The following is a 22,734-nucleotide window of genomic DNA, read 5'->3' on the forward strand; positions in this document are numbered from 1 at the left end:
ATCTCTCTAGTGAAATTTCAGTGGAGCTTAAAACTTGAGAGAGAGATGACATCAGGTTGGTGAGGGGGGGCAGCAGAGAAAACTGAGAAGGTGTGACTGGCTGCCCTATGGGCTCAGGGAAGGGCGCACACAGTTACTCCCCCACTGGTTATCCTGCCTTATATGGTGACATCAGTGTAAAAGGTAACATATAGGGATATTAAAAACGCTACAGACTACATTATGACAGTGCCAGCCTGCACCATGTTGCTCCATTTGCCTGTCAAGAATCTCACCCAGTAGGGCCTGGAATAGAGGAGGAGTACTCCCATATTAACATGGTATCTTTACGCAGAAAATCTCTTGACACATATTACACCAGTGAGCTATCAAGCACAGGAATTGTTGACTTCTGGGCTATAGTGGCCAGCAGAGGCTTGAAGTAAGTGTCAGCTGCAAAAAAAATAAATAAATAAAATTAAAAATAATATTAAAGGCTACCAAAGTAACACAAGACACCAGAAGAGGGGTATATGGAAAAGCATGGGTAGCACCATGAAGTACTAGAAGGCAGGAGAACAGAAAAGGAAATTCTGAGAAGACTAAATAGTTACAGAAGCAGTTAGGCTCAAAACATTCAAAAGGTTGTAGAAGAACATGCAAAACTCTAAGGAGATGTACGTCATCAGTGCCAACAATGTTTTCCCCATTTCTCTAGCAATGTGTACAATTAACAGAGCACATTCTTTCTGGCAATTATAGTTTGTGATTGGGCAGCACAGTGGTGCAGCAGCTAAAGTTGCTGCCTCACAGTGTTTGGTTCTCCAACTCAGTTCCTGCCTGGAGTGTCATTTGTCTAGTATTTGTATTTTGGTCAAGTGCCATTGTTTTTTTTTTGGGGGGGGTACTGCAGTTTCTTCTCACAACTCAAAACCACACTGTAGGTAAGCTGGTGATTTTTCTAAATGTGCAACTACATGTGCATTTACTGTGACAGACTGGCATCTTGTCCAGAATTAGCTCCAATGTCTTGTGCCCAGTGAGTGGGGGAACAGATTCCATCCCCTGCAGTACTCAAATGTGTAGAGAGAGTATTAGAGGATACTAATGTATCAAACCATTTAATGTCCACCTACCCTGTAAATAAGATGAAAGGTGCCTAGAGCAGAGGTCTGCAACCTTCACTATCAAAAGAGCATTTTTGGCCCCTCTCCCACCAAATAAAATTCATCTGGAGCCACAAAACCTATTTGACCCCAAAAATGAAGATAACACAGTGTATAAAGTTTTATGCTATATATGAAAAATATGTTTATAAGAGCAATATTTAAATCCATGCCTATTTTTGTTTCTTTAAGATTTTTATTGAGATCGCTCCTCTTAGACAAAAAAATTTGGGCAAAGCCATAAATAATGGAGGACAAAGCCCCAAAAATAGGGATACCTTTCAGATATTGCTCTTACAAACTTAGAAAGTTTATAGAATAACAGGTTTTGCATTAGCAAGGGTATGAAGTCTGAAACTCAAATGTCTCTATTTTCTGATTTCAGCCCTCAATGATTTGCCATAAAACTACAATTTTATGAGAAAAAGACCAAATGTATGAGGAAAAAATCGGGACATTCTTACGAAAACCTGTACAGCTGAGAGGTAACTGTGTGTGTGTGTGTGTGTGTAGAAAATGCGTGTTAACAGAAACCGTGTTATTCTAACAAGTTTTTAAGTTTATAAGAGCAATATTTAAAATCTGTCCCGTTTTTTCTTCCTTTGTTCCCCTTTTGTGGCTTAGTTCACATTTCTTGTGGCGAGAGTTTCAGAGGTATGTTGGAGAGGTACGGAAACTTTTCAGGAGACGCTGCTGCTGCTAGGGAATCACTTGATTGCTGTCAGTGTGCATGGAATGCATGGTAACAAAAACCGTGTTATTCTAGCAATATTTAAAATCCATCTCCTGATGTGTGTGTGTGTGTGTGTGTGTGTGTGTGTGTGTGTGTGTGTGTGTGTGTGTGTGTGCGCCATGCAGCAGAGTGGACATTATTTTTTAAAGATACAGGGGAGCCACTGCATGGGGGTGTTAAGAGTCACATATGGCTCCATACCAACAGGTTGCCTACCCCTGCCCTAGAGATTAATGCTTAAAATGCTCAGCTTTTTTGTGGTCAACATAAAAACCTGTGCTGCAAAAACTTCCACTACTAGTGATGCTTATGCTGGTGCCTCCCAATAGCTATAATCAAACAACTATTTTCAGCCCACATCTCACAAAGTTAAAGAAAATTCAGGTGGGTAAGAAATTAACATAATTGTACACATTCCCTGTTGTAGTAGAGATACATGGGATTTCCGCCAATAAAGGACTAATGACTGGCCTTACTGACACTACTTAACTTCCTGTTCAGGCCATGCAGATTACACCCCTCCACCCAAGCAGCACAAGGACAGTCCTTCTGCACCATATTTAGTTTTTTTTCTTGTCATGATCCCCCCCCCCCCACACACACACCCACATATACCTCAGAGGATGCCTTGAGCTGAGTACTGACTGTTTCTGGAGCCAAGGATCACCAGGGGGGTAAGTCCAACCAAACACTACAAGCTGCCTCACCAGTTTACAGGTCAATCCTGAGGAGGTTAGGTACCCAGCTGGGTAATTACAAAGGGTAAGGTAGGTGGAAGAGTGACCAGTACACCTCCCTTAACCCACAGAAGCCTACAGGAAAGAAAACATAGTGAAGGTGTGAAGGAAATGGGAATGTAAAAGTAGACATACTCTTAACATATACAAGTTCCTACTCGGCTGTAACATATGTTTTACTGCTAAAATAATGACATCTGGAAACATTCCTAAAGTCCAGGCTACAGTCCATGGATAAAGTGTGGACAGATGGCCAAGTAGCTGGTTCCAGAATAACTCGAGAGCTAGCCTTGTGAGAAATGAAGTGGTTGTGGTGACTCTAGTGAAGTGGGCTCCTACCTGCTCTGGTACAATCTTCCCATAAAAGATGAAACAGAAGCAAATTTTGATATTACTATTTTTAGCAGTGTTCAGGTTGCCTTACTTCTTTGGTTCTGTCCAAGAAACATCCTACTTGCCTGTTTACATCAAGAGTCTCTAAAATTACCTCCACCCCTTGTTTGGGGAAGCTGGAAAAACACAGGTAGTTGGACAGCCTGAATCAAAGATAGTCCTACTCCAATATTAGGCATGAAAACAGGACTAGTATAGACGATGACCTTGTCCCTATGGAAGAAGATAAAGGGCTCTTAACATAGTAATGCTTTCAGCTCTAAAAGTCTTCTGACAGAGGGTATTGCTGCTAAAAAAGTTCTTGTGTTAAAATATAGTGGAATGAAAATCTGGTTCAATGGGAAGTAAGGCAAGTTTTTTCTAGAACATAGTTAAGGTCCCATGGAAGATTTATCATTTTTTTTTTGGGGGGGGAGGGGGTAGTCAAAAAGGAATTGCTTCAATGGTAAAAAGGAGTCCTGGATTGGATGACATTGGCACCTTCACAGAGGCACAAGATAACCCCTTGACTTGCAAGGTCTGACAAACAGTCAGAGATCATGACAATGATGCATCAAGACAGGTCTTAAGTTCACCTTTGACACCACAAGGAGGTTTTTTTTCCATTTAGCTAGGGATGTCTTCCTAGTAATGGGCTTCCAAACTTACCCTAGTATGAAGAGCATACCTTCAGAAAACATGTACCTAAATGGTATGAGTGCTAAATTATCAATGTTGTCAGCCACAGTGTCATTAAGATGGGGTATATAAGTAACCCCTTGTTTTGGGTCCAAAGGTTCCAACATGGAGGCAGTAAAACAGGTTCTATTCTTTCCAGGCTTGGCAGAATCAATGTTGCCTAGGCCATAGGAGGGAATAGTATTTTGCCATATCTTCCTAGATCATTTGAAACACTGTGGTGATAAGGGCTACTGGAGGAAAACATGTAGAGAAACAGACCTGCAAAGCTTATCAAAAAAAAAAAAAATATGTGAACCAAATTTCCACTGCTGCTGCTCTGCAGCAAGACTTCTTGAGGTATCTGTTTAGTAGATGAGCAAAAACATCTACTTCTGGCACATCAAACATGTGAACCAAATCCATGACAATGTCTCTGTTAAGCATTCATTTCATTTATGTTTGTTTCACTTCGTCCTTCTCAGCCAATCTGCTAATGAGTTTGCCTAACAGAGTATGTATAATGCTGCTATACCAGATCCCATGCTTACACAGCCAACCTGCTCAACTGGTAAAATTGGGCTTGTGCCCACCCCCCCCCCCAACCCGAAGTTAACATTTCAAGTTTTGGTATTTTTAAGAACTTGCTTAAGCTTGAGGAGATCTAGAACTGGGTCTCCAGAGTCCATCTTTCCTTGGAACTAGAAACAATCTGAAATAGAAGCATATGTAATCTTTCCACTTTGTTACTATTTTTATGACAGACTCCATGAGCAGTCCTTGCAGAAGAAGATGAGCCGAGTGACTTAGGCTTGCAGGCACTGTACAGAAAATTGAGCAGTGTGATCTTTTTATGAACTGTAGTTTGTATCCATTTCAAAATCTTTAGTACTCATTTGTCTTGTGTGATGGCTTCCCACTGCTTGATAAGGAGGTCTAATTAGTCCCTATTTTTAGAGGGCAAGAAATAAGAGGGTGCTGTGGTGGGGATTGTGTGAGGTTATGGGTTAGGCTTGGTGTCCTGAGGACTGAGAAGAGGTGCAACTGTGTGAGCTCTCTCTCTGGGTCTCGGCCTTGAAGGACCCCAAGCTTTCCCTTCTGGTCACCTTGCAACTTTTCATCCAGTGTCTTTTCTTGCCTTTCTCTCTGATGTTTCACTTTTTCTGCCTTTAGTAAAAAGGACAGCTTTTGGTAGTTTCAACTGTAATTTGGTGCAGGGAAGAGAAAATAACTACTTGACAGGCTGAATAGTCTTCTCCATTTCCTCCTGTTTTTGAGCATCTTTTCTGCAGGCAGTCCAAACAGAAGCTCAGTGTCTAACAAGTCATTAAGGAATTCTGCTTTTGTATAGTCTGGCAGACACTGCCATGAAAGTCTCCTTAACATAGGCTTTGAAAGCTGCTACCCTACATGATGCATGGACAGCATCACAGACATATTTTATAGAGTATTTGGTAACATGGGAAGTGAGGCTGTACATTTTAAGCAGTTAGTCATTTAGGATCTTCTTTTTTATCTCCACAGCCTAGTCCTTAATGTGGGCCAGCAAAATCTCCACTAACTTTGGAATAAGTGTCTGGCAGTTTAAGGACCTGAAAGTGAAGTCTTCAGAGGTTTAGGTCTTTTGCTCCATCCTACCATAAATCTTGCTGTCTTCTTCTGTCTCTATCTGTGACAGCTGGAAGCTAGGCTGACATACGGATGGAGAATATTATTGAACTAAATATGGACCTTGACATTAACTGCAGCAGTAAAGGACTAAAGACGGTAAAGGCAGATATCACTCTCACTACTGATGATGTAATATCTTGGTAAGGGCATCCACCCAGCATGAAAGGGAAGGTGTTAAACTCTAAAAGTTGGACTGGTTTTTATACCTACAATAGCTGAATTCCCAAGTGTCACAACTGCAACAGTGAAATGTATGATGAACATCTGAACAGAAACTAACACTGCTGTTTTGAAGGCTTTTCAAACATTTACCTGATGCAGAAAAACGATTTGCCAGCATCTGTGATCCCTGTTCATCACTCATTTCAAAGTTGTCACCGAATCCTTGAATCAACGCAGCTGATTTAATGAATTACTGATGTCATGTGGAATGTTCTGCAAAACAAAATATGATGGCAAATTAAGCTAAATGATGTTTGCTAAACAGTTCACCTTCTTTCCTTAAGAAAACATGGCAAATAACACTAGTATGGTCCTTTATCTATGAAAACTCTTACCGCTCAGTAGTATTTATCAATCTTAATATTTACTTTGTTTTTTTTAATGTCTCTTAACCAAGATGTTGAAGTTATTCATAAGGAAATAATTCAGCCATGACCCAGGCCAAAGGCAAATACAACCACATAATATATACATACAGACAAAAAAAAAAAAAAATATATATATATATATATATATATATATATATATATATATATGTGTGTGTGTGTGTGTGTGTGTAAATGCATAACAAATCAAGTTATAGCTAACACATAGAAAGAAAAAAGTATGAATTGTAGCTGTTGGTACAAGGATACTAGAGCATTAACAAACACGGAGGACAGCAGGAAAAGCATAACAAATGTACATATGAAACATATCATCAAAGGTGTACACAAAGTATAGAACAGCCTGAATACAACAAACCTCATATGTGAAGCACAGCAGCTAAACATAGTACACAAACTTGTACTGGCTATAGTCCCTGTAAGGACTAAAGCTGGCCTTATGCCTGCGACAGTGCTATGTAGGTGGTGTGAGACTCCTATATAAAGTGTGTGTGTGTGTGTGTGTGTGTGTGTGTACATGTCTCTCTGCATGTACATAAATCTGTGTCTACATACACACACTGGTATACCTGTAATCATACCACCAATGACTGGTAAAGAACTGAGACCAAGCATCACTATGTTAATACACAAACAGTGCATGCTCCTATATATTAAGAAGGTACAGAAAATACTGAAAACAGTTAGCAAGTCCTCCTGCACCACATACCTCCCCTGCTAATTATAAACACCAGCAATTGCAAGGAAATGGCATATTTCCAGTCACCACTATTACTGCAATCTCGCACCAATGCCATCATCAACCTCTTCAGTCAACAAAATGGGCTTGAGTGAACAGCATCTGATCAAATACAAGTAAATCAAATTGAGATCATTCATACATTTGCAAACATCCAAAAACAAGCAAGCAGAGAACATCCACGTGGAATAAAATACCATAAAACTTTATTTTCACAGATGAGCACTTTCAGGCCATATGCCCTTCGTCAGATATTTTTGTTACTTGTCGGAGGACTTTGGTGCAAGAGAGTTTTTTTGGTTGCCACATTTGCAAACATATCCAGAAACAAACCACTAAACCAGTCTAAGCGTAAAAAACAAATATTCTATCAAAACCACTCCACTAGGATCACAGAACTATACTTTTAGTGCTTTCGTCCTTTTAATGAAAAGACTTAATCAGAAATGAACATGCACACTTATAAAAAAATGTGTTTGCTAAACAGTTCTAACACTCAACATCATGGAAAAAGTTCCTTTATTATATCAGTCTTGCACGCCTAAAAACTGAAATATGCCACTGTTTTACCTGTTGGCCTCCTCAGGTCTCAAATAAATAAATAAATAAAAACCATCCCAATACTGCTTAAGTAGTAATAAGTCATGTGACAGGGCTTCAAAAGCAGGATTCAACAGTAACAGTGATGAAATAAAAATAAAATTATAAAAATGCTCAAACATAAAACATTTAAATTGTAATCAAAAAATAAGTGTATCGATTTACTATACTGATTCAGTATTTTCTGAAGATATAGAATCATATTAGTTTAGTCTAAGGGTACAGTTAATGCAGCCTGCTAAAGCGCACAGGCACCAACCACTGGTCAAAGTCAGAATTACAAAGATATAAAGATACTCTGGAACAAGCTACCCATCTATGTCAAGCAAAGTTCTTCATCAGCACTCTTCAAAAAAAATCTTGATGAGTGGATGGGAAATAGGAAATACACCCCAGGGATCACTTATGTGTCTCTGCTGGACAGTGGCACAGGGAAATAACTTTCTTGGGTGGCGTAAGCTATGGTACCTTGCTGTCTAGGCTTACGTAGGCCCATGGGCCGATAGCCTAGTACCTACCTATGAACCTATAAGTTCAAAAGCTATGGAACAGTACATTTCACATATAATGCTTTATTCATACAGGGGGGGTGAGGAGTTAATAATACACAATTTATTCTTGTGGTTTAACACACGATGCTATTCTGAAATGCCAAAGCTTAGCAATAACTCTACCACCACCAATAAATGTAAAAAGCGCATGTGGATATTTTAACTTGTGCTTGATATAATGTACTGAGTTATGTCTTACAGTATGTGCCACCAAAACAGATAATGTTGTTTCCAAATGCACAAGTCTGGCCAACACAGGAGGAGTTGCAACTATATTGACATATGTATACTCAGCTGTCCATGTTAAGTTCACATACATTACAAGTTTTTGACATTGTAACAGATGCTTTACACACAAAACCACAAAAGGTGCAACTGGCACAAGGAAAACAGCTGACAGGCTTTCAACATAACAATGCTTGCTGGGCGACTTCTAAGATGACTGCACACTCATGAACAGCATAACTCTAGCTTTCCCAGTGTGAAAGTAGAAACTGAGAAAAAGGAGTAACGTTGGAAATGTTTTTGGTAAAGTTCAGTTACTGGCTAGTAAATACACTGCTCGGGTGCCAGCAAAGAAGAAATTTGGAAAACCTGAAAAAAATCAAGCAGAAAAGTAAAAAGAAAACACTGCCTGGGAAGGATTCTGCAGGTATTCAGCAAAAAAACATTTCAAGCTTCAGCTTTGGTTCAAGAGATGACTTCCAGTAATTTAGAAGAAAAATAAATCAAATGTACTCAGAGGTGATTACAATAAATGAAACCGGGAAGGAATGCATCAATTTGAACAAAAGGCTGGACAAAACAGAAGCTTTAACTAGCCTTTCAGATAAACTGACAGAACTTCAAAAATTAAAGGCGGACAAGAAAAACCTGGCTGACTATGAGGTTTTTCAAGAAAAAAAAAATCTTTTAAAAAGCAGTACCGTTAGAATACAGAGTGCACAGAGAAAACCTGAGATTTTCTGCTGTGCCACAGAAAAATGAAGGAACAGACTTTAACTTTATGAAAGTACAAATCAGCAAGTGGACTGGTGTTCCACTGCGGAATTTGTTAACTGAAAGGGCAAATCGAGTGTGTGGTCCAAAACTTTCCATGAGAAAGCAGTCAAGATCTATATTAGTCAAGATACAATCATACAAGCAGAAAGAGTTGATCCTGAAAAAACTGTGTCAGCAGGGCAAAGTATTAAAAACTGGTGGCATCAGTGCATTTGTAGAAAATGATTATTTATTGTACACCAGGCAGAAGAGAAGCAAATTTATCCCAGCAATCGGAGAATGTCGAAAGGCAAGTGAGAGACTCAAGCTGCTGTATCCAACTGTCTCCACACTGTTTTTCCTGGAGGATCTCTTTGATGCAGAACAGGCTACAGAGGAAATACAGTTTAGCCAACAAAAATCGAGTCAGCAGGCAGAAGGGGATTCTGCTTTTTGTTCTTCAGATGCTAAGGTTCATAGACAGACTTTGCCAGTGAAACCTTTTACAATGTTCCAAAAGAAAATGTTTGAGGGACAGGAAAAAAAAAAGCACAGGAGTTGGCTATAAGAATCAGCTGTACCTTGGACTTGAACCAGAGTCCGGTATTGAGAGATGGGCATGAAAAGGAAGACCAGAAATTTTGAAATTAGCGAATAAATGGAAGAATACAAAGCAGCTTATAACATTTGTGAAATATGGTTTTGCAAGAAAAAGTAGCTGAAAAACACTGGCCATTTCTTGACTTTGCTAAACTTGTGGGTGGTCTGTACAGTATGCACCCCACTTTATATCATCCATGTTTAGAAGGACACTAAAGGAGGAAATCCAAGTAAAACAGTTTTGGTTATTATTTGTATAAAACATTTCATGATACAACATGAATGTTATATACAGTACAAAAATTTTGTGTAGCTGGGAATATTTTAAATGTGGCGAGGGAGTCTTTTCAATGACTGCTGTAGGTTTTAAAGATATTTAAGTAAATGAGTACTTTTTTGTTGCAAGAAATATGGATTTTAAAAGTATAAAGAGAAAATAGGCTGGACGAAAGCAAGTTTAAAGTTCATATGCTGTAACCTTGAGCTGCTGAGGTGGGTTTGGAGGGTAATGTAGAATTAAGATATTTTGTCTCTATTGCAACGGTGAATGTCTAGATTATTACATTTGGCTTAAGCTGTAAAGTGTTTTTGTACGCATGTAGGCTTTAAAAATAAGACAAAAATCCAGAAGCCATGAAAATGCTAAGTTTCTTACAACTGCAAAGATATTAGCTTGTTTTCCACTATCAAATGTTCAGTGGAATCAAGATGTCTGCAGCTGAGGACAACTGTGCATTCTTTTCTGAGAAAATTTTACAAAGTGTCATTGCTGAGTACATTTCCTGGACACAAACTGTCTATGTGCAAGCAGTTAATCTTGGAAATTCTGAGTATTCTTTGCTGAGGGAAATGCAAAATTTAAAGGTACAATGTCAAGCAGTTCAATGAAAGAAATAAGTCTGAAATTACAGGAAGTCTACAAGAGGCAACAACCTCTCTAGCAGCCATAATACTTTAATGCAGTTAATACAGCAGTGTACAATTTAGTTTCATTTAAAGATTGCCAATGTACTTTTTCTTATGTCAAAAAGTTAATGCTTTCTGAAAGCATACAAGCTAAGCTGTTTTTTCACATCTTGGAGGGGAAGAGAGATGAGAAAAAAATGATCATCAATCAGCGTTAAGGTGGGAACTCAGGCTGTAGCATGTACTTTAGCATGGATAACCTTTAACCTTAATTTTAGGTTAGATAATGTATATGGGCACAGCCATCAATTTGGGGCAATTATTCCCTTCTGGAGAGTTAATATTCATGTACTGAAAATGTACATAGTTATGTGTGTTTGTTCTAAGCTAATAGGGGATGGGGTGTTTTGGATTTAATTTTTTGCTTGAATGTTTTCATTAAAACAATGATTCTTGAAAAATGTGACAAAGGTTCAAACTGAGATGAGAAGAAGCAACTGTACAAAAGAACAGCCTGTCAAACATTAGTATAGCCATGCAACACAAAAGCTGGAGATGCAAATTCAAAACACTGTCAAGTACAATAGGTGGGAACTATAGCTTTTTATCATCATGGCTACACTGTCCACATTATCCTGAAACTTGAATGGCCTTACAGAGTCAGACAAAAAGGAAAGAGGATGGAATTATATTAAGAAATGTAGAGTGCAAACAGCAATGCTGCAGAAGACACATTTGGAAAGAAATGAGAATGTGAATTTGAAAAAGACAAGATTTCAGAATGGATATTCAGCAGAATATTAAAGAGTAAAAGGGAAATAATTATACTACTTGCTAGAGGGTTTCCAATAGTTATAGATGGGGGCAAAAATTGTAGATTTGTGGTAGTAAGGGGTTACTGGCAAGCAATGAGGATTGCAATGGCATGTATGTATATTCCAACAAAAACTGCTTTTTTTGGAGCTTAAGAAAATTTGTGGAGAAAATCTGCTTTCAGCAGGGAATATTCTTGATAGTTGGGAACTGGAATATGATTTACAATCATGAGGATGTATTGGGGGACTTAGAAGTGGCAATATAACAAAAGATGATATATTTCTGAAGTAATTTATGAAAATATTTGGTATGGAAGATGTGAATTCAGTAGTAGGAACCAACAGAATGTACACTTTATTCTCCAAGGTACAATAACTGGGCTAGACTAGATGAAGTATATTTTACAGGAACATTTGCATTTAATTGAAAGCTTCAACACACATCCAATAACTATTTCTGATCATGCATCATTAAAAGCTAAGACAAAAAAAACAGGGTAATGAAGTGAAAATAAGACGCTGGTGCTTTCACACTTACCTGGTAAGACAGGAATTAAAGGAATGGATAGAGAAAATTAAGAGTTAATAGGGAAAACAGAAATGCCTTCAGAAGTTATAGCTAGTGACTGGGATAAATTGAAAGTGTAGTTTAAAAATAGGGTTGAAATAAAAGAGGAAAAAGGTATGATTAAAAAGTAATTACTTAGAGGGGCTTATAAAGGTTAAGGTATTGCAGAATATGGGGAATCTCACTGAACAGGAGGAGCAAATATAGAGTGCCAAAGAGAAAAGTAAGGGAGTATCTGGATAATATGCATGAGTTTGGAAAGACTGCAGCTAAACAACTATTTTTGATAACTCGAGAGCACAAAAACTTTAAGTACAACAAAGTAGGCAATACAACTTTGAAATGATTGTCACCAAGCTTTGGGAACCTGTAACAAGAAAAATAACCATAGATCCTGTAGAGGTTTTAGAGATATTCCGTAAATTTTATGAAAATTTGTATAAAGCTGAGAAATAAGGAAATCAAGAAAAAGTGCGAATGGAAATATTTATGGAAGACTTAATTATGCCAAAGTTAGACATAGATGAAGCTCAACAACTAACAGTAAAGACAGGAGGTGATGACATAAAAACAGTGATGTATAATCAGTCTTCAGGAAAGCCTTCAGGAGCACATGGTATTCCTGTGGAAGTTTGGAAACTAGAAGGGGAAAAGTGATAAAGATCTGGAAGATTTTGTTTAACAGTATTATAAAAATACGGGAAAAACACCAACATCTTAGAAGAAAACTGTGGTGGCTGTGTTACCTAAAGATGGCAAACACCTTTCAGGCCCAGCTTTATACAGACCCATTTCAATTTTAAACCACACTTTTAAAGAGTTTAGGTCTACACTACCTAAAGGAATGGCAGAGTTGTTGCCAAAATTAGATATGGACCAGTGTGGTCTTGCGGAGGGGAAACACACATTTCAAAACATTAATACAATAATGATTATCTGGAGGAAGCAAAATGTAAGAAAATACCTCTGTTGTTGGAGAGTTTTGATGAAGAGAAAGCATTTGAAAGAGTAAGCAGGGATTTTAGGACTAGGGTGTTAGAAGCATTTGCATTCCCTGATACAATAAGGTTAATTAGAAGGATATATGAAGGATCAGAGGCAAGAATTAAAGTGGGAGGGTTCCTCTCAGATAGGCTGTGTTTCAACACAGGAACCAGGCAGGGGTGTTTTCTTTCCCCTTTGCCATTTGCTTAATATTTAGAGCCACTGCCAAAGAAAATAAGGGACCTGGAAATATATGGATATAATTAGTATGGTAATCAAAGAAAAGTTTGCTTTATTTGCAGATATTATTTTGTACCTGATAAATCCAGAAATGGACATCTGAATGTTGTGGAACATTCTGAGACAGTTTCAAGTCTTTTCAGGATATAAAATTAATCAAGATAAAAGAATGGCTATAGCCGTAAATTATGTACCCACACACAAATTAGTTCAGCAATATCCATATTTATAGGGACAAGTTAAAGTATTTAGGAGTATGGATTAAAAACCTTCTCTTATGGCAGCTAAGGATATATAGGCGGAGACTAAAAATACAATACAAAAACTGAGAAACTGGAAATTCTTTTTTATGAATATAGACAGTAAAATACAAGCAGTTAAAATGTTTTAGTCCTGTACAGGGGTCAGGCATACTTTTATCACCCAGGGGAGAAGCTGTGGACAATTATTAATAAAGAATTATAGGAATTTACGTGAGGAAAAGGGGAAGAGTTAAGTTGAACAAGGTGATCCTTCCAAAAGAAGGAAGTGGTTTAAGTTTACCTGATCTGAAGGGATATTTTAGAGCTACATAGTTAAGGCACATATACATAAAACAAGCAGAAGGTTACACATTCAAAGTCAAAAGGGATGATGATGATGATGATGTAAGAGGAAAGTTCCAGAAAAAGAGAGTGGGATTTTTGATTAGATCCTTAAGGAGAATTATAACAATCATACAGAATACTACATTCATTAAGCAGCAGAAAATATTCTAAAAATACACTCTCCAACTCACTTCCATCCTCCCCCACCAACACTACACTCAGCACAACTACCACTCCCCCACTCATATCTACTAACTCTCTTCCATCCATCTCCTCTCCTACTCTCACTTCCTCCTCTTCTTCACCCACTTTACTGTCCACCCCCTCTCCTACTCTCACTTCCTCCTCATCTTCTTCACCCCCTAATGCTCCCTCTCCACACTCCCCTCCATTCTCATTAAAACCTATACCCACTTCTACCATTCAAAAACTCCTTCAGAAACTAAAACCATGCACCAGTGCTCCTGATGACATCCCTTCCTACTTTCTTAGCATAGCTACTGATGCAATTGTCTACCCCATTAGCATACTAATCAACCGCTCGATACATGAAAGCACAGTTCCCCTAATCTGGAAAAAGGCCTTCATCATACCTTTACATTAAGGTGGCAATAATAACAAAGTTACTAACTTCTGCCCCATCGCTATCCTCTTCCCCCATCTCTAAACTCCTTGAAAAGTGTATCCACCTTCAACTGCTACCATATCTCCTAGATAATCACCTACCATCTCCCACAGAACATGGATTCAGACCTAATCATAGCACTATGACAGCACTCCTCTCTTTCCTTGAAACTGTAAATAAAGCCCGGGACTCTGGCCTTATTGTATCTACCCTTCTACTCGACCTCTCTAAAGCCTTTGACACTATATCACATAGCCTGCTTCCAACCAAACTTTCAAAACTTAACCTATCTCCCTCATCACTGAACTAGTTCTCCAGCTACTTATCCAATAGATATCAAGCAGTAAAATGGAAAAATGCAACCTCCTCATTTCTTAACACCCCAACCGGAGTACCAAAAGGCTCCATATTAGGTCCCCTCCTCTTCAACATATTTATAAATGATTTCCACAACGCTATTCTTCTCTCCAACATCATCCAATATGCAGATGATTCTACCATTACCTGCACTACTATCCCTACACTCCTAAAGCTAACCCAGGATGTTTGGGATATTTTTGTACTGACCATAATGATAATGGTCATCAGCTGGGTACAACAGCCCTGTGTTTCTAATGCTTAGTCAAACACTCTGTGCTGTGTTGATGAGGTCATAAGGCCGAAATATGCATATCCACAGCTAGTGGGATTTGGCTTTATTGGCCTGAAATTGTCCATTAAAATGACAAAACAAGTCATGGGCATTCATAATTGCCAATGAGCTGAAACATCTGATGTTCATAAAGTTAATTTGCATATATCCCATGTGCCTCTGATACAAGAGGTTTGGAGGTCACTTAGTGGAAGCTCTAGCTTTGCTGGAGTTTTCATTTTTGTTTTTACTGATGAGGTAACTTTCCTAAAGTTGGGCTGGAAAAGGATACAAACTGTTCTGATTTCCTAAATTGTTTAGTTATACTGAGATAGAAACGTAATTGTCTGTGAACATCCAGCAAATGTAGGCAATATTCACCTTTGCTGGAAAAATTAGGAAAGAAAACAGGCAAGTCTATTGTTTGATTAATGTTGGGCTCAGACCACCTTCGCAATAAATGACAAATTAGTTCCGAGTGAAACTCTATTCTTACAGAAAATTGAGTAAGGTGGTTTTGACCATCAAGACTGCATCTCAGACACTCATCTTGTGGAAGTTATAGCTGTGTGGAAAAGCATTTTCCATGAAAGAAACTAAGTTGCATGTCACTTCTGGCTCAAAGGGAGTAAGCACCAGTGACCGAAAAACAATGGCCAGATCCCATGGGACAGAGGGTCTTTAAACAAAGACTTTAAATGCGTGGCTCTTTTGAGGAACACTTTACATAATCTATGTGACATTAGAGGAAGGTCCCTGAAACCATTATGGAAGTTAGAAATGGCAACTAATTGGACTTTAATTGTGGAGGCGGAAGCCCCTTGATCAAAAAGAATGGTTAAAAATTCTAGAACTTTTTCCACAGGAGCAAAGAAAGGGTTGAGATCATTATTGTAAGCCCAAGTTGAAAATCTCTTCCACTTATTACGGTAGAGTTTCCTGGTGGATGGTCTGTGGGAAGCCAGCAGAATTTTTTGCACTGGGAAAGGTATATCTTTATGCCTGGTGATTAGTGGAATTGTGATTTTGAAGGCTGGGGTGCACCAGTCCCCGATGGTGAAACAGCAGGTCTGGAACTGGGTCCAAAATACATGGATGGTGAACTAGATGAGGCCATAGGAAAGGGAACGGAATTTGTCAAGGCCAATAGGGTGCAATGAGGATCACTTTGCTTCTCAACTTGGCTGTTTTCCTCAGACACAGAGGAATTTGAGGGAAGGGGGGAAGCACAGTGGAGACCCTGGGGCCAATCTAGGAGGAGCACATCTCTCGGTGACTCCCCCCAAGGGGGGATTACAGCAAAGCAGCTTCTGCACTTGTTTAAGGGAGATGCAAAAAGGTTGCAGCAAGGCTGGCCCCAACGATGAAAAATCTTCCTCGCTATTTCGGGATTGAGATACCACTTTTGAGGCAGTAGAATGCATCTGCTCAGTTTGTCTGCTATCACGTTTGAACTCCCTGGGATGTGCATTGCTATCAGAAAGTGGTTGGAGGGAACTGCCCATTGCCACACTCTGAGAGCTTCTCGACAGAGGGGGTAGGACTTGGTTCTGCCCTGTTTGTAAATACACCAGACTATGGACATGTTTGACTGAATTGCAATAGTTCCTAAAGGGAGGATGGATTGAAAGACTTGCAACACTAATAGCACTGCCCTCAACTCCAGGACAATGATACGCACACATTGGCCTCTATCGGGGACCAAGTGCCTTGGACTGTCCTTCCCAGATAATGCCCCCCCTCCCAATCTGGGAGGCATCCATGGTCACTATGGCCTTGGGCTGAAGAGGGACAAACGGGCGGCCTAAAAGATTTCTTCGGATTCCATCCACCAGGACCGGTCTTTTTTGCAACGAGTGGTGATAAGAATGGGGTAGGTCACTGGATGGGTTAGAATAGACCATTGTGATCCTAGAAGCCATTGTAGTAGCCGCATGTGGAATTTTGCTAGTGGGACCAGAGTATTGGTCGCTGCCATGGAACCAGATTCTTGAAGGATTAGCAGTGCTGGAACTTTGTTTCTGCAGAGAAAAAGATGTACTTGGGATTTTACCTTCTGTAATCTGTGCTGAGGAAGGGAGGCTACACAAGAGGTGGTGCTCAGATGAGCTCCTATGAATTTGAAATCTTGAGAAGGCCTTAGCTAATATTTTGCTTGACTGAATGTGATGCAAAGGTGCACAAACAAATGCAGAATGAAGTCTATTGCTTGAAGCAGTAGATGACTGGTAGCAGTGGTGATGAGCCAGTAGTCTGGAATCCATGCAATCTCAAGTGAGCTGTTACTGTTGCCATACATTTGGTGAACACCCTGGGGGCTGTGGTGAGGCCAAAGGGCAGCACTCTGAAATGAAAGTGACTGGCTCCTAGCTGAAAGTGGAAAAACCTTCTGTAGCATTTGTCCATCTTTATGTGTTAACGCACCCTTTGAAGGTCTATGGAGCACATCTAATCATTTTCCTCTAGAAAGGGAAGTACAGACTGAACCATGGCCATCCGGAATTTGGATTGTTGAACAAAGTTGCTTAGAAGGCTGAGATTCAGAATTGGTCTCCAGTCATCTGTCTTTTTTGACACTAAAAATAATCTTGAGTAAAATCCGGATCCTGTCTCGTCTGGTAGGACTTCTTGGATAACTATTTTTCTAGCAGCTTCTGATTTCCTAAGGCTGCTTGATCCCTCTGATTGGGTGGAACATCAGAGAACCTTGTTAGAGATCTTGGATAAAGAATGAAGGGGAGAGAGCAACTTCTGGTAATAATTCTCTGTACTCAAGCATCTGTGATTATTTGTCACCAGGCTCATGAATGCAGAGAAAATCTTCCCCTGATGCTTCCAGAGGTAAGCGATTGGACCATTTTCAGGAGCGCTGGTAGGGCTGGTCAGAGAAAATCTCTGGAACACTGAATCTGTGAGACACCTCTGCCTCTGGATCAGCGTCTTTCATTACAGCTCCCCTCTCTGCCCCGAGAGGACCCTCCATGACATATGTCCTGGAAAGGCCCTTGGGACTTTCTGGACCACATCCTTCCACTCCTTTGATTACCAGAGTAAGATCATTGAGGAGCAGAAAAACATATGCCCACTGCAGACATGTTCTTCCCATCCTTCTCACACCTGGCTAGAGTTTCTTTGACTTTGGGGCTGAACAAAGAAGATCCATCAAAGGGAACATTGACAAAAGAAGACTTGAATGGCTCCACAAACTCGCACAGGTGCATCCAGGCGTGTGGTCCAATAGCAACGCCTGAACCTGCTGACCTGGTTGTCCCTTTGGCTGCATGTGCAATAAGCCTCATGGACGAGTTGGAAACAGACTCCAGAGTAGCTAACTGGAAGGCCACTTTCTCTTGGACCTCATCAGATACAAGCTCCTGCTAGGGTGTCCGACAGTTCCTTGATCAGATTCCTTTGGAGCCTAGTGAAATGTGCCATAAAATTCAGGGACCTTAAGGCAAAGGTTGATGACACCTAAAATCCACTTTCCAAATCTATCACCCCAGACTCTTGGTTAGGGGAATGAACATTGGAACTTTCTTCAGCTAGTTCCTTTTTGGTGTCCGCCGCTACCACCATGGCATCTACTGCTAACCCTTTTGTGCAGTGTTGGTGGTCCTCAGGGGTATACAGAATCTTATCTGGTCTCCAGGGAATCAGTTCTATGGAGTCTGAGTTTTCCAAGCCTGCTGAGTGATCAGCTTAGTGAGACAGTCAGCAGGAGGGGTCACCCAGAAAGTAGATGGGCAAAAATCAGAGGCTTGCTAGTACACTGACTCCTCAGAGGTAGGGTGTTTGGGGTTCCAATTACCAATCTGTTTAAGCATTTCAAGAATGTCTCCAAAAGAGATGTCTTCTGGGGGTGACCAGGGGGAACCCTCTCAGTCATCGAAATCAGTGTCCTCAGTTATGGACTCTTCAGGGGAGTCCAGGTGTTTCCTCTTACATTTTTTCTTCTGAGGAGACTCAGTGGGAATGTCTGAGGAGGACTTGGAAGAAGGGTGATCCTTAGCTGGGATCTCTTGCAGCCTTGGAGCTTGCTGTCTGGGTGCGGAGGTTGGTAGAAGCTCCTGGTAAGGAGGAGTCAGAGAATGAAACTCCGGTAAAGCAGCAGCCACCTAAGAGCCTGCAGTGGCCAATGCTCTCTCTCCATAGCCTGGAAGGCAGCCCCCCCCCCCAGGAGGGATAGCAGCCCGGAACAGAGAAGGATGAACTTGGAACAAGGGTCACACCCTGCCCAAGAGACCTACCTCCAAAGCCAGAGCCGAGGAAGGACCCCCAGCTGCTGGAGTCCCAAGAAGTAATGACAACTCCGAATAAATACAGGAGTCAACTCAAACCCTACAAGCCCAACAGGGGAGCAACAATCTTGGGAATCCATTGGTTCTGAAGGAACCAAGAAAGTCAGGGCTGAAAATGGCGTTGGCTGCTTCTTTTATACCCCTGATGACCTGATGTCAGGGAAGGGGCGACAGCAGCCGACGCAGGACCCAAGACTTTGGAATTCAGGCCGGCTGAGGGCAACCTGCCAGCAGGATTACCCAAATGTAATGACTGCAACAGTGAAACACGAAGAACATCCAAAGACAAAGGGGCTGTCGGTGCCAGAGCAAGAGGAACCTGAGTGGTCAGAGTGGGGAGCTCTAAGGCCTCCAAAGGAAGTCAGAGGAGGAAGAACTGGTGGAGTCCTGGGAGAAAACATCCTTGTTCCAGGTGGGAGAGGTGTTTGGGAGGAAGTAAAAAAAAAAAAAAACCCTAGCCGTTAAGAGCTGATCTACCAATCTCACTACATCTACTTCAGTAAGACTCCTGGAGGAGTGAACAGACAATCCAGAGGGAGATTCTGGCCTTTCTATAAAAGGACTAGGCAGTTGACCAAAGAAGGGGTCAACGGAAGGGGAATACTTTGTCCTGGGTGTATATAGACCACCAGTTTTCAGCACCAAAGGGGGGCATAAAACCTGTTGTGGTGCAGTAGGAGATATCAGCACTGACCGAGAAACTAAAGAAGCTGGTGCTGACAGCATCAAAGTGGCTGGTGCCAAGGAAACAGAAATCTGTTCTGAGAGCTTTGGAACCTTAACTCTCGGTTCTGAGGAGGAACCAACAGAAGAGGACTTGTGTTTTTTTGATATCAGTGATGATGGGAGACGTCAGAACCAAATGACTAGTTTTGGAACCACAGGCCTTTGAAGACTTATCAGTCTTGGATAAAGTTTCTTCAAAAGGGGCCTTAAGAAGCCCGTTAAGAATAAGTTTATTATGACATTCTACCAAGGCCCTAGTACTGAAAGCCTGGTAGATGGAACTCCATGTCCAAGTGCGGAGCACCTAAACAATAAACAGGTGAAATGCCCATCAGAGTTGGGCATTTTTTGTCCGCAGTCCTGACACTGCTTAAATCCAGTCATGCCCATGGATTTGTCTGCCATGTTGAACACTAAGAAAGAAGAAAATCAATCGGCAGAAAAATGGCAGTCTCACTTACATGTAGACAAATGATAGAAGAAATTTCTACCAGCAATGGTAGAAAAGAACTACCTTACAGCAGAGAGGAAGAGAAAGAGGAGTAGGACAACCAATGATAGCAGGGGGAAAGTATACCAATGGGTATAGAGAAAAAAAACTCACTCACTGTAAAAAAAAAAAAAAAAAAAGGTGGGTAGAGAAGAAAAATACTAGAGTTTAATTGAGAAAATAGGAAAAAAAAAGGTAAACAGATGAACATTTTAATATTTATTTAGCTGCGAGAGGAGAGTCAGCTGATGTGTCTTGCTATCAGAGCAGCAAACGAGATCCGAGGTAATTTAGAGAGGGATAGTGTGGGTAGAGTCTTAACTCAAGAAATTTTTGGCTGGCGCGAGCTGTATAACGGCAGAACCGGTTCTGAGGATCGGAAATGACTACCCAAGAGTCAAGAATAGATGAAAATTGACATCAGATCAGCAGTTGCTAAATTCATCACCAGGTATTCAGAAACAACATTAGAAGTCTCTACTGTTTCATGATACATCTGAAAAGGTCTATAATGTCTTTGTCTAGACTGATGTTTTCTGCCAACCTTCTTGTACCTAAATGGGAAAAACTTGTACAATCATTGCTAAGAAAACATTTGTTACCTGGTGAAGAATCAAGAAATTCAGGCTCTGCATCAGTATTAGAAAAGTAGTCAGTGGTAGACTTAGAAATACACAGTCCTGTAACGACCAGCACAAGTCTCTCTCATGCCTGCAAAGGTGCTATGCACATGGTGTGGAATGAACACACAAAACACACACACACACATATATATATATATATATATATATATATATAGCTTCATAGGTAGGTACTAGGCTATTGGCCCTAGGGCCTACACAAGCCTAGCCAAAAAGGTACCCTGGCTGTCACCACCCAAGAAAATTATTTTCCTGTGCCCCTGTCGAACAGAGCCACAGAGGTGATCCTCGGGGTGAAATTCTTACTTCCCATCCACTCAAAATTTTTCTTGAAGAGTGCTAATGAGGAGCTTTGTTTGACACAGATAGGTACTTTGTTCCAGAGTATGGGAAATCTCTGGGACAGGAATCTATCCCTCCAGCATGTTCTGTTTACTGTGGTGACAAGGTTTAGGTCCATAGAGCGTGCAGCTCAGAGGAATTGGGATTTCTTTAAGTGGAGCATGTCCAACAGCTCTGGGTTTGACATAGCTTTGTATGTTAAGCAGAGATCGCCTTTGAGTAGGCGATATGTGACTGAGTAAAGCTGGAGTTTTTTGAGACGGTCTGCATAGGGCATCTGTGAGGCCGGTAATCCTCTTTGTGAGGTATTTCTGCGGCCTTTCCATTTGTTGTAGATGTCTTGTGAGGTACATATGAAAAGTGGCATTGTACTCTATAATGGGTTTAATGAGTGATGGGTAGAGGGGAACAATGACCTCTTTTTTCCTGGATGAGAAACCTTTTGTGATGAGGTGTGCCATGAAGAAGGATTTCCTGACTATTGTGGCGATGTGATTATCAAAGGAGAGACTACTGTCCGCCTGTGTCCCAAGGTCTCATCACACTTTCGCTGTTAAGTAGACTACCAACTATGTGGTAGCTCATGGGTACAGAGTATTTACCAAAGGGGATGACAATGCACTTTTTGGTATTGAGCTTGAGGCCATGGCTTTGACACCAGGCATCTGTCTCAGTGAGGCCCTTTTGTAGGATGTCCACATAGTTTGCAGTCATCTGCGAACTTCATTAGCCAAAGACCTTCTGTGTTAGCCTGTACTTCAGAAAAGCAGATGCCAAACAGTAGAGGGCCAAGGACTGAAACCTGCGGTACTCTACTTGTCACTGGTCATCAAGTCGGATTTGGAGTCTGCTACTTTCATAGTGTGGGTTTTGTCAGTGAGCCAGTTGGCAACCCATCTTGTGACATAAGGATTTATACCTGGTTTAGTGAGTTTATCTATAATTCCAGAGTGGGGGATGGTGTCAAAAGCCTTGGCGAGATCTAGACAGGCTGTGTGAACCACCTTACCCTTGTCTACAGCTTTGGTGACTGCTTCAAAGAAGTCATTCAGGTTTAGGAGACATGATCTGCCTTTTACAAACCCGAACTGGGTGGGTCTAGAGTTTGGAGATTACCAGTGTCTTTGTTCATAAGTTCCATGATAACACGTTCCATGGCCTTGCAGACCAGGTTCGTTAGGCTAATGGGGCGGTAGTTCCCAGGGTCCGTGGTGGCTCCCCCTTTGTGAAGTGGGATAACAGTCACTAAGTGCCATTCAGTGGGCACAAAGCCTGAGGTGAGACTATGACTGAACATGGTGCTTAGGTGGGGTGCCAGCTCATTCTGTAGTTCATGCAGAACGCAGCCTGGGATGTTGTCAGGTCCCATGGATGCTGTGTTCTTGGCTTTGGAGAGTGTGGTTTTTACCTGTGCAGCCGTGATTACAGGAACTTTGCATTCTTCTGGTATAGAGATGGGCCCTTTA

At 40.8% G+C, this 22,734-nt stretch overlaps 1 protein-coding gene across 3 annotated transcripts in view; it reads right to left on the reverse strand.

Annotated features, from left to right (window-relative positions):
• Positions 1–22,734, reverse strand: part of LOC122792248 (phosphatase and actin regulator 4-like) — a 2,537,344-nt gene that overhangs the window by 1,190,496 nt on the left and 1,324,114 nt on the right. For all 3 annotated transcript variants that reach the window (XM_044059998.1, XM_044059995.1, XM_044059996.1), the window contains one exon: positions 5,649–5,771. In XM_044059998.1, coding sequence (XP_043915933.1) covers positions 5,649–5,700 — 52 coding nt within the window. In that variant the 5' untranslated portion in view covers positions 5,701–5,771. The remainder of the gene's footprint in view (positions 1–5,648; positions 5,772–22,734) is intronic.

This window comes from Protopterus annectens, chromosome 1.part2 (assembly GCF_019279795.1).
Source record: "Protopterus annectens isolate FY-2018-M chromosome 1.part2, PAN1.0, whole genome shotgun sequence".
NCBI classification, from domain to species: domain Eukaryota; kingdom Metazoa; phylum Chordata; order Ceratodontiformes; family Protopteridae; genus Protopterus; species Protopterus annectens.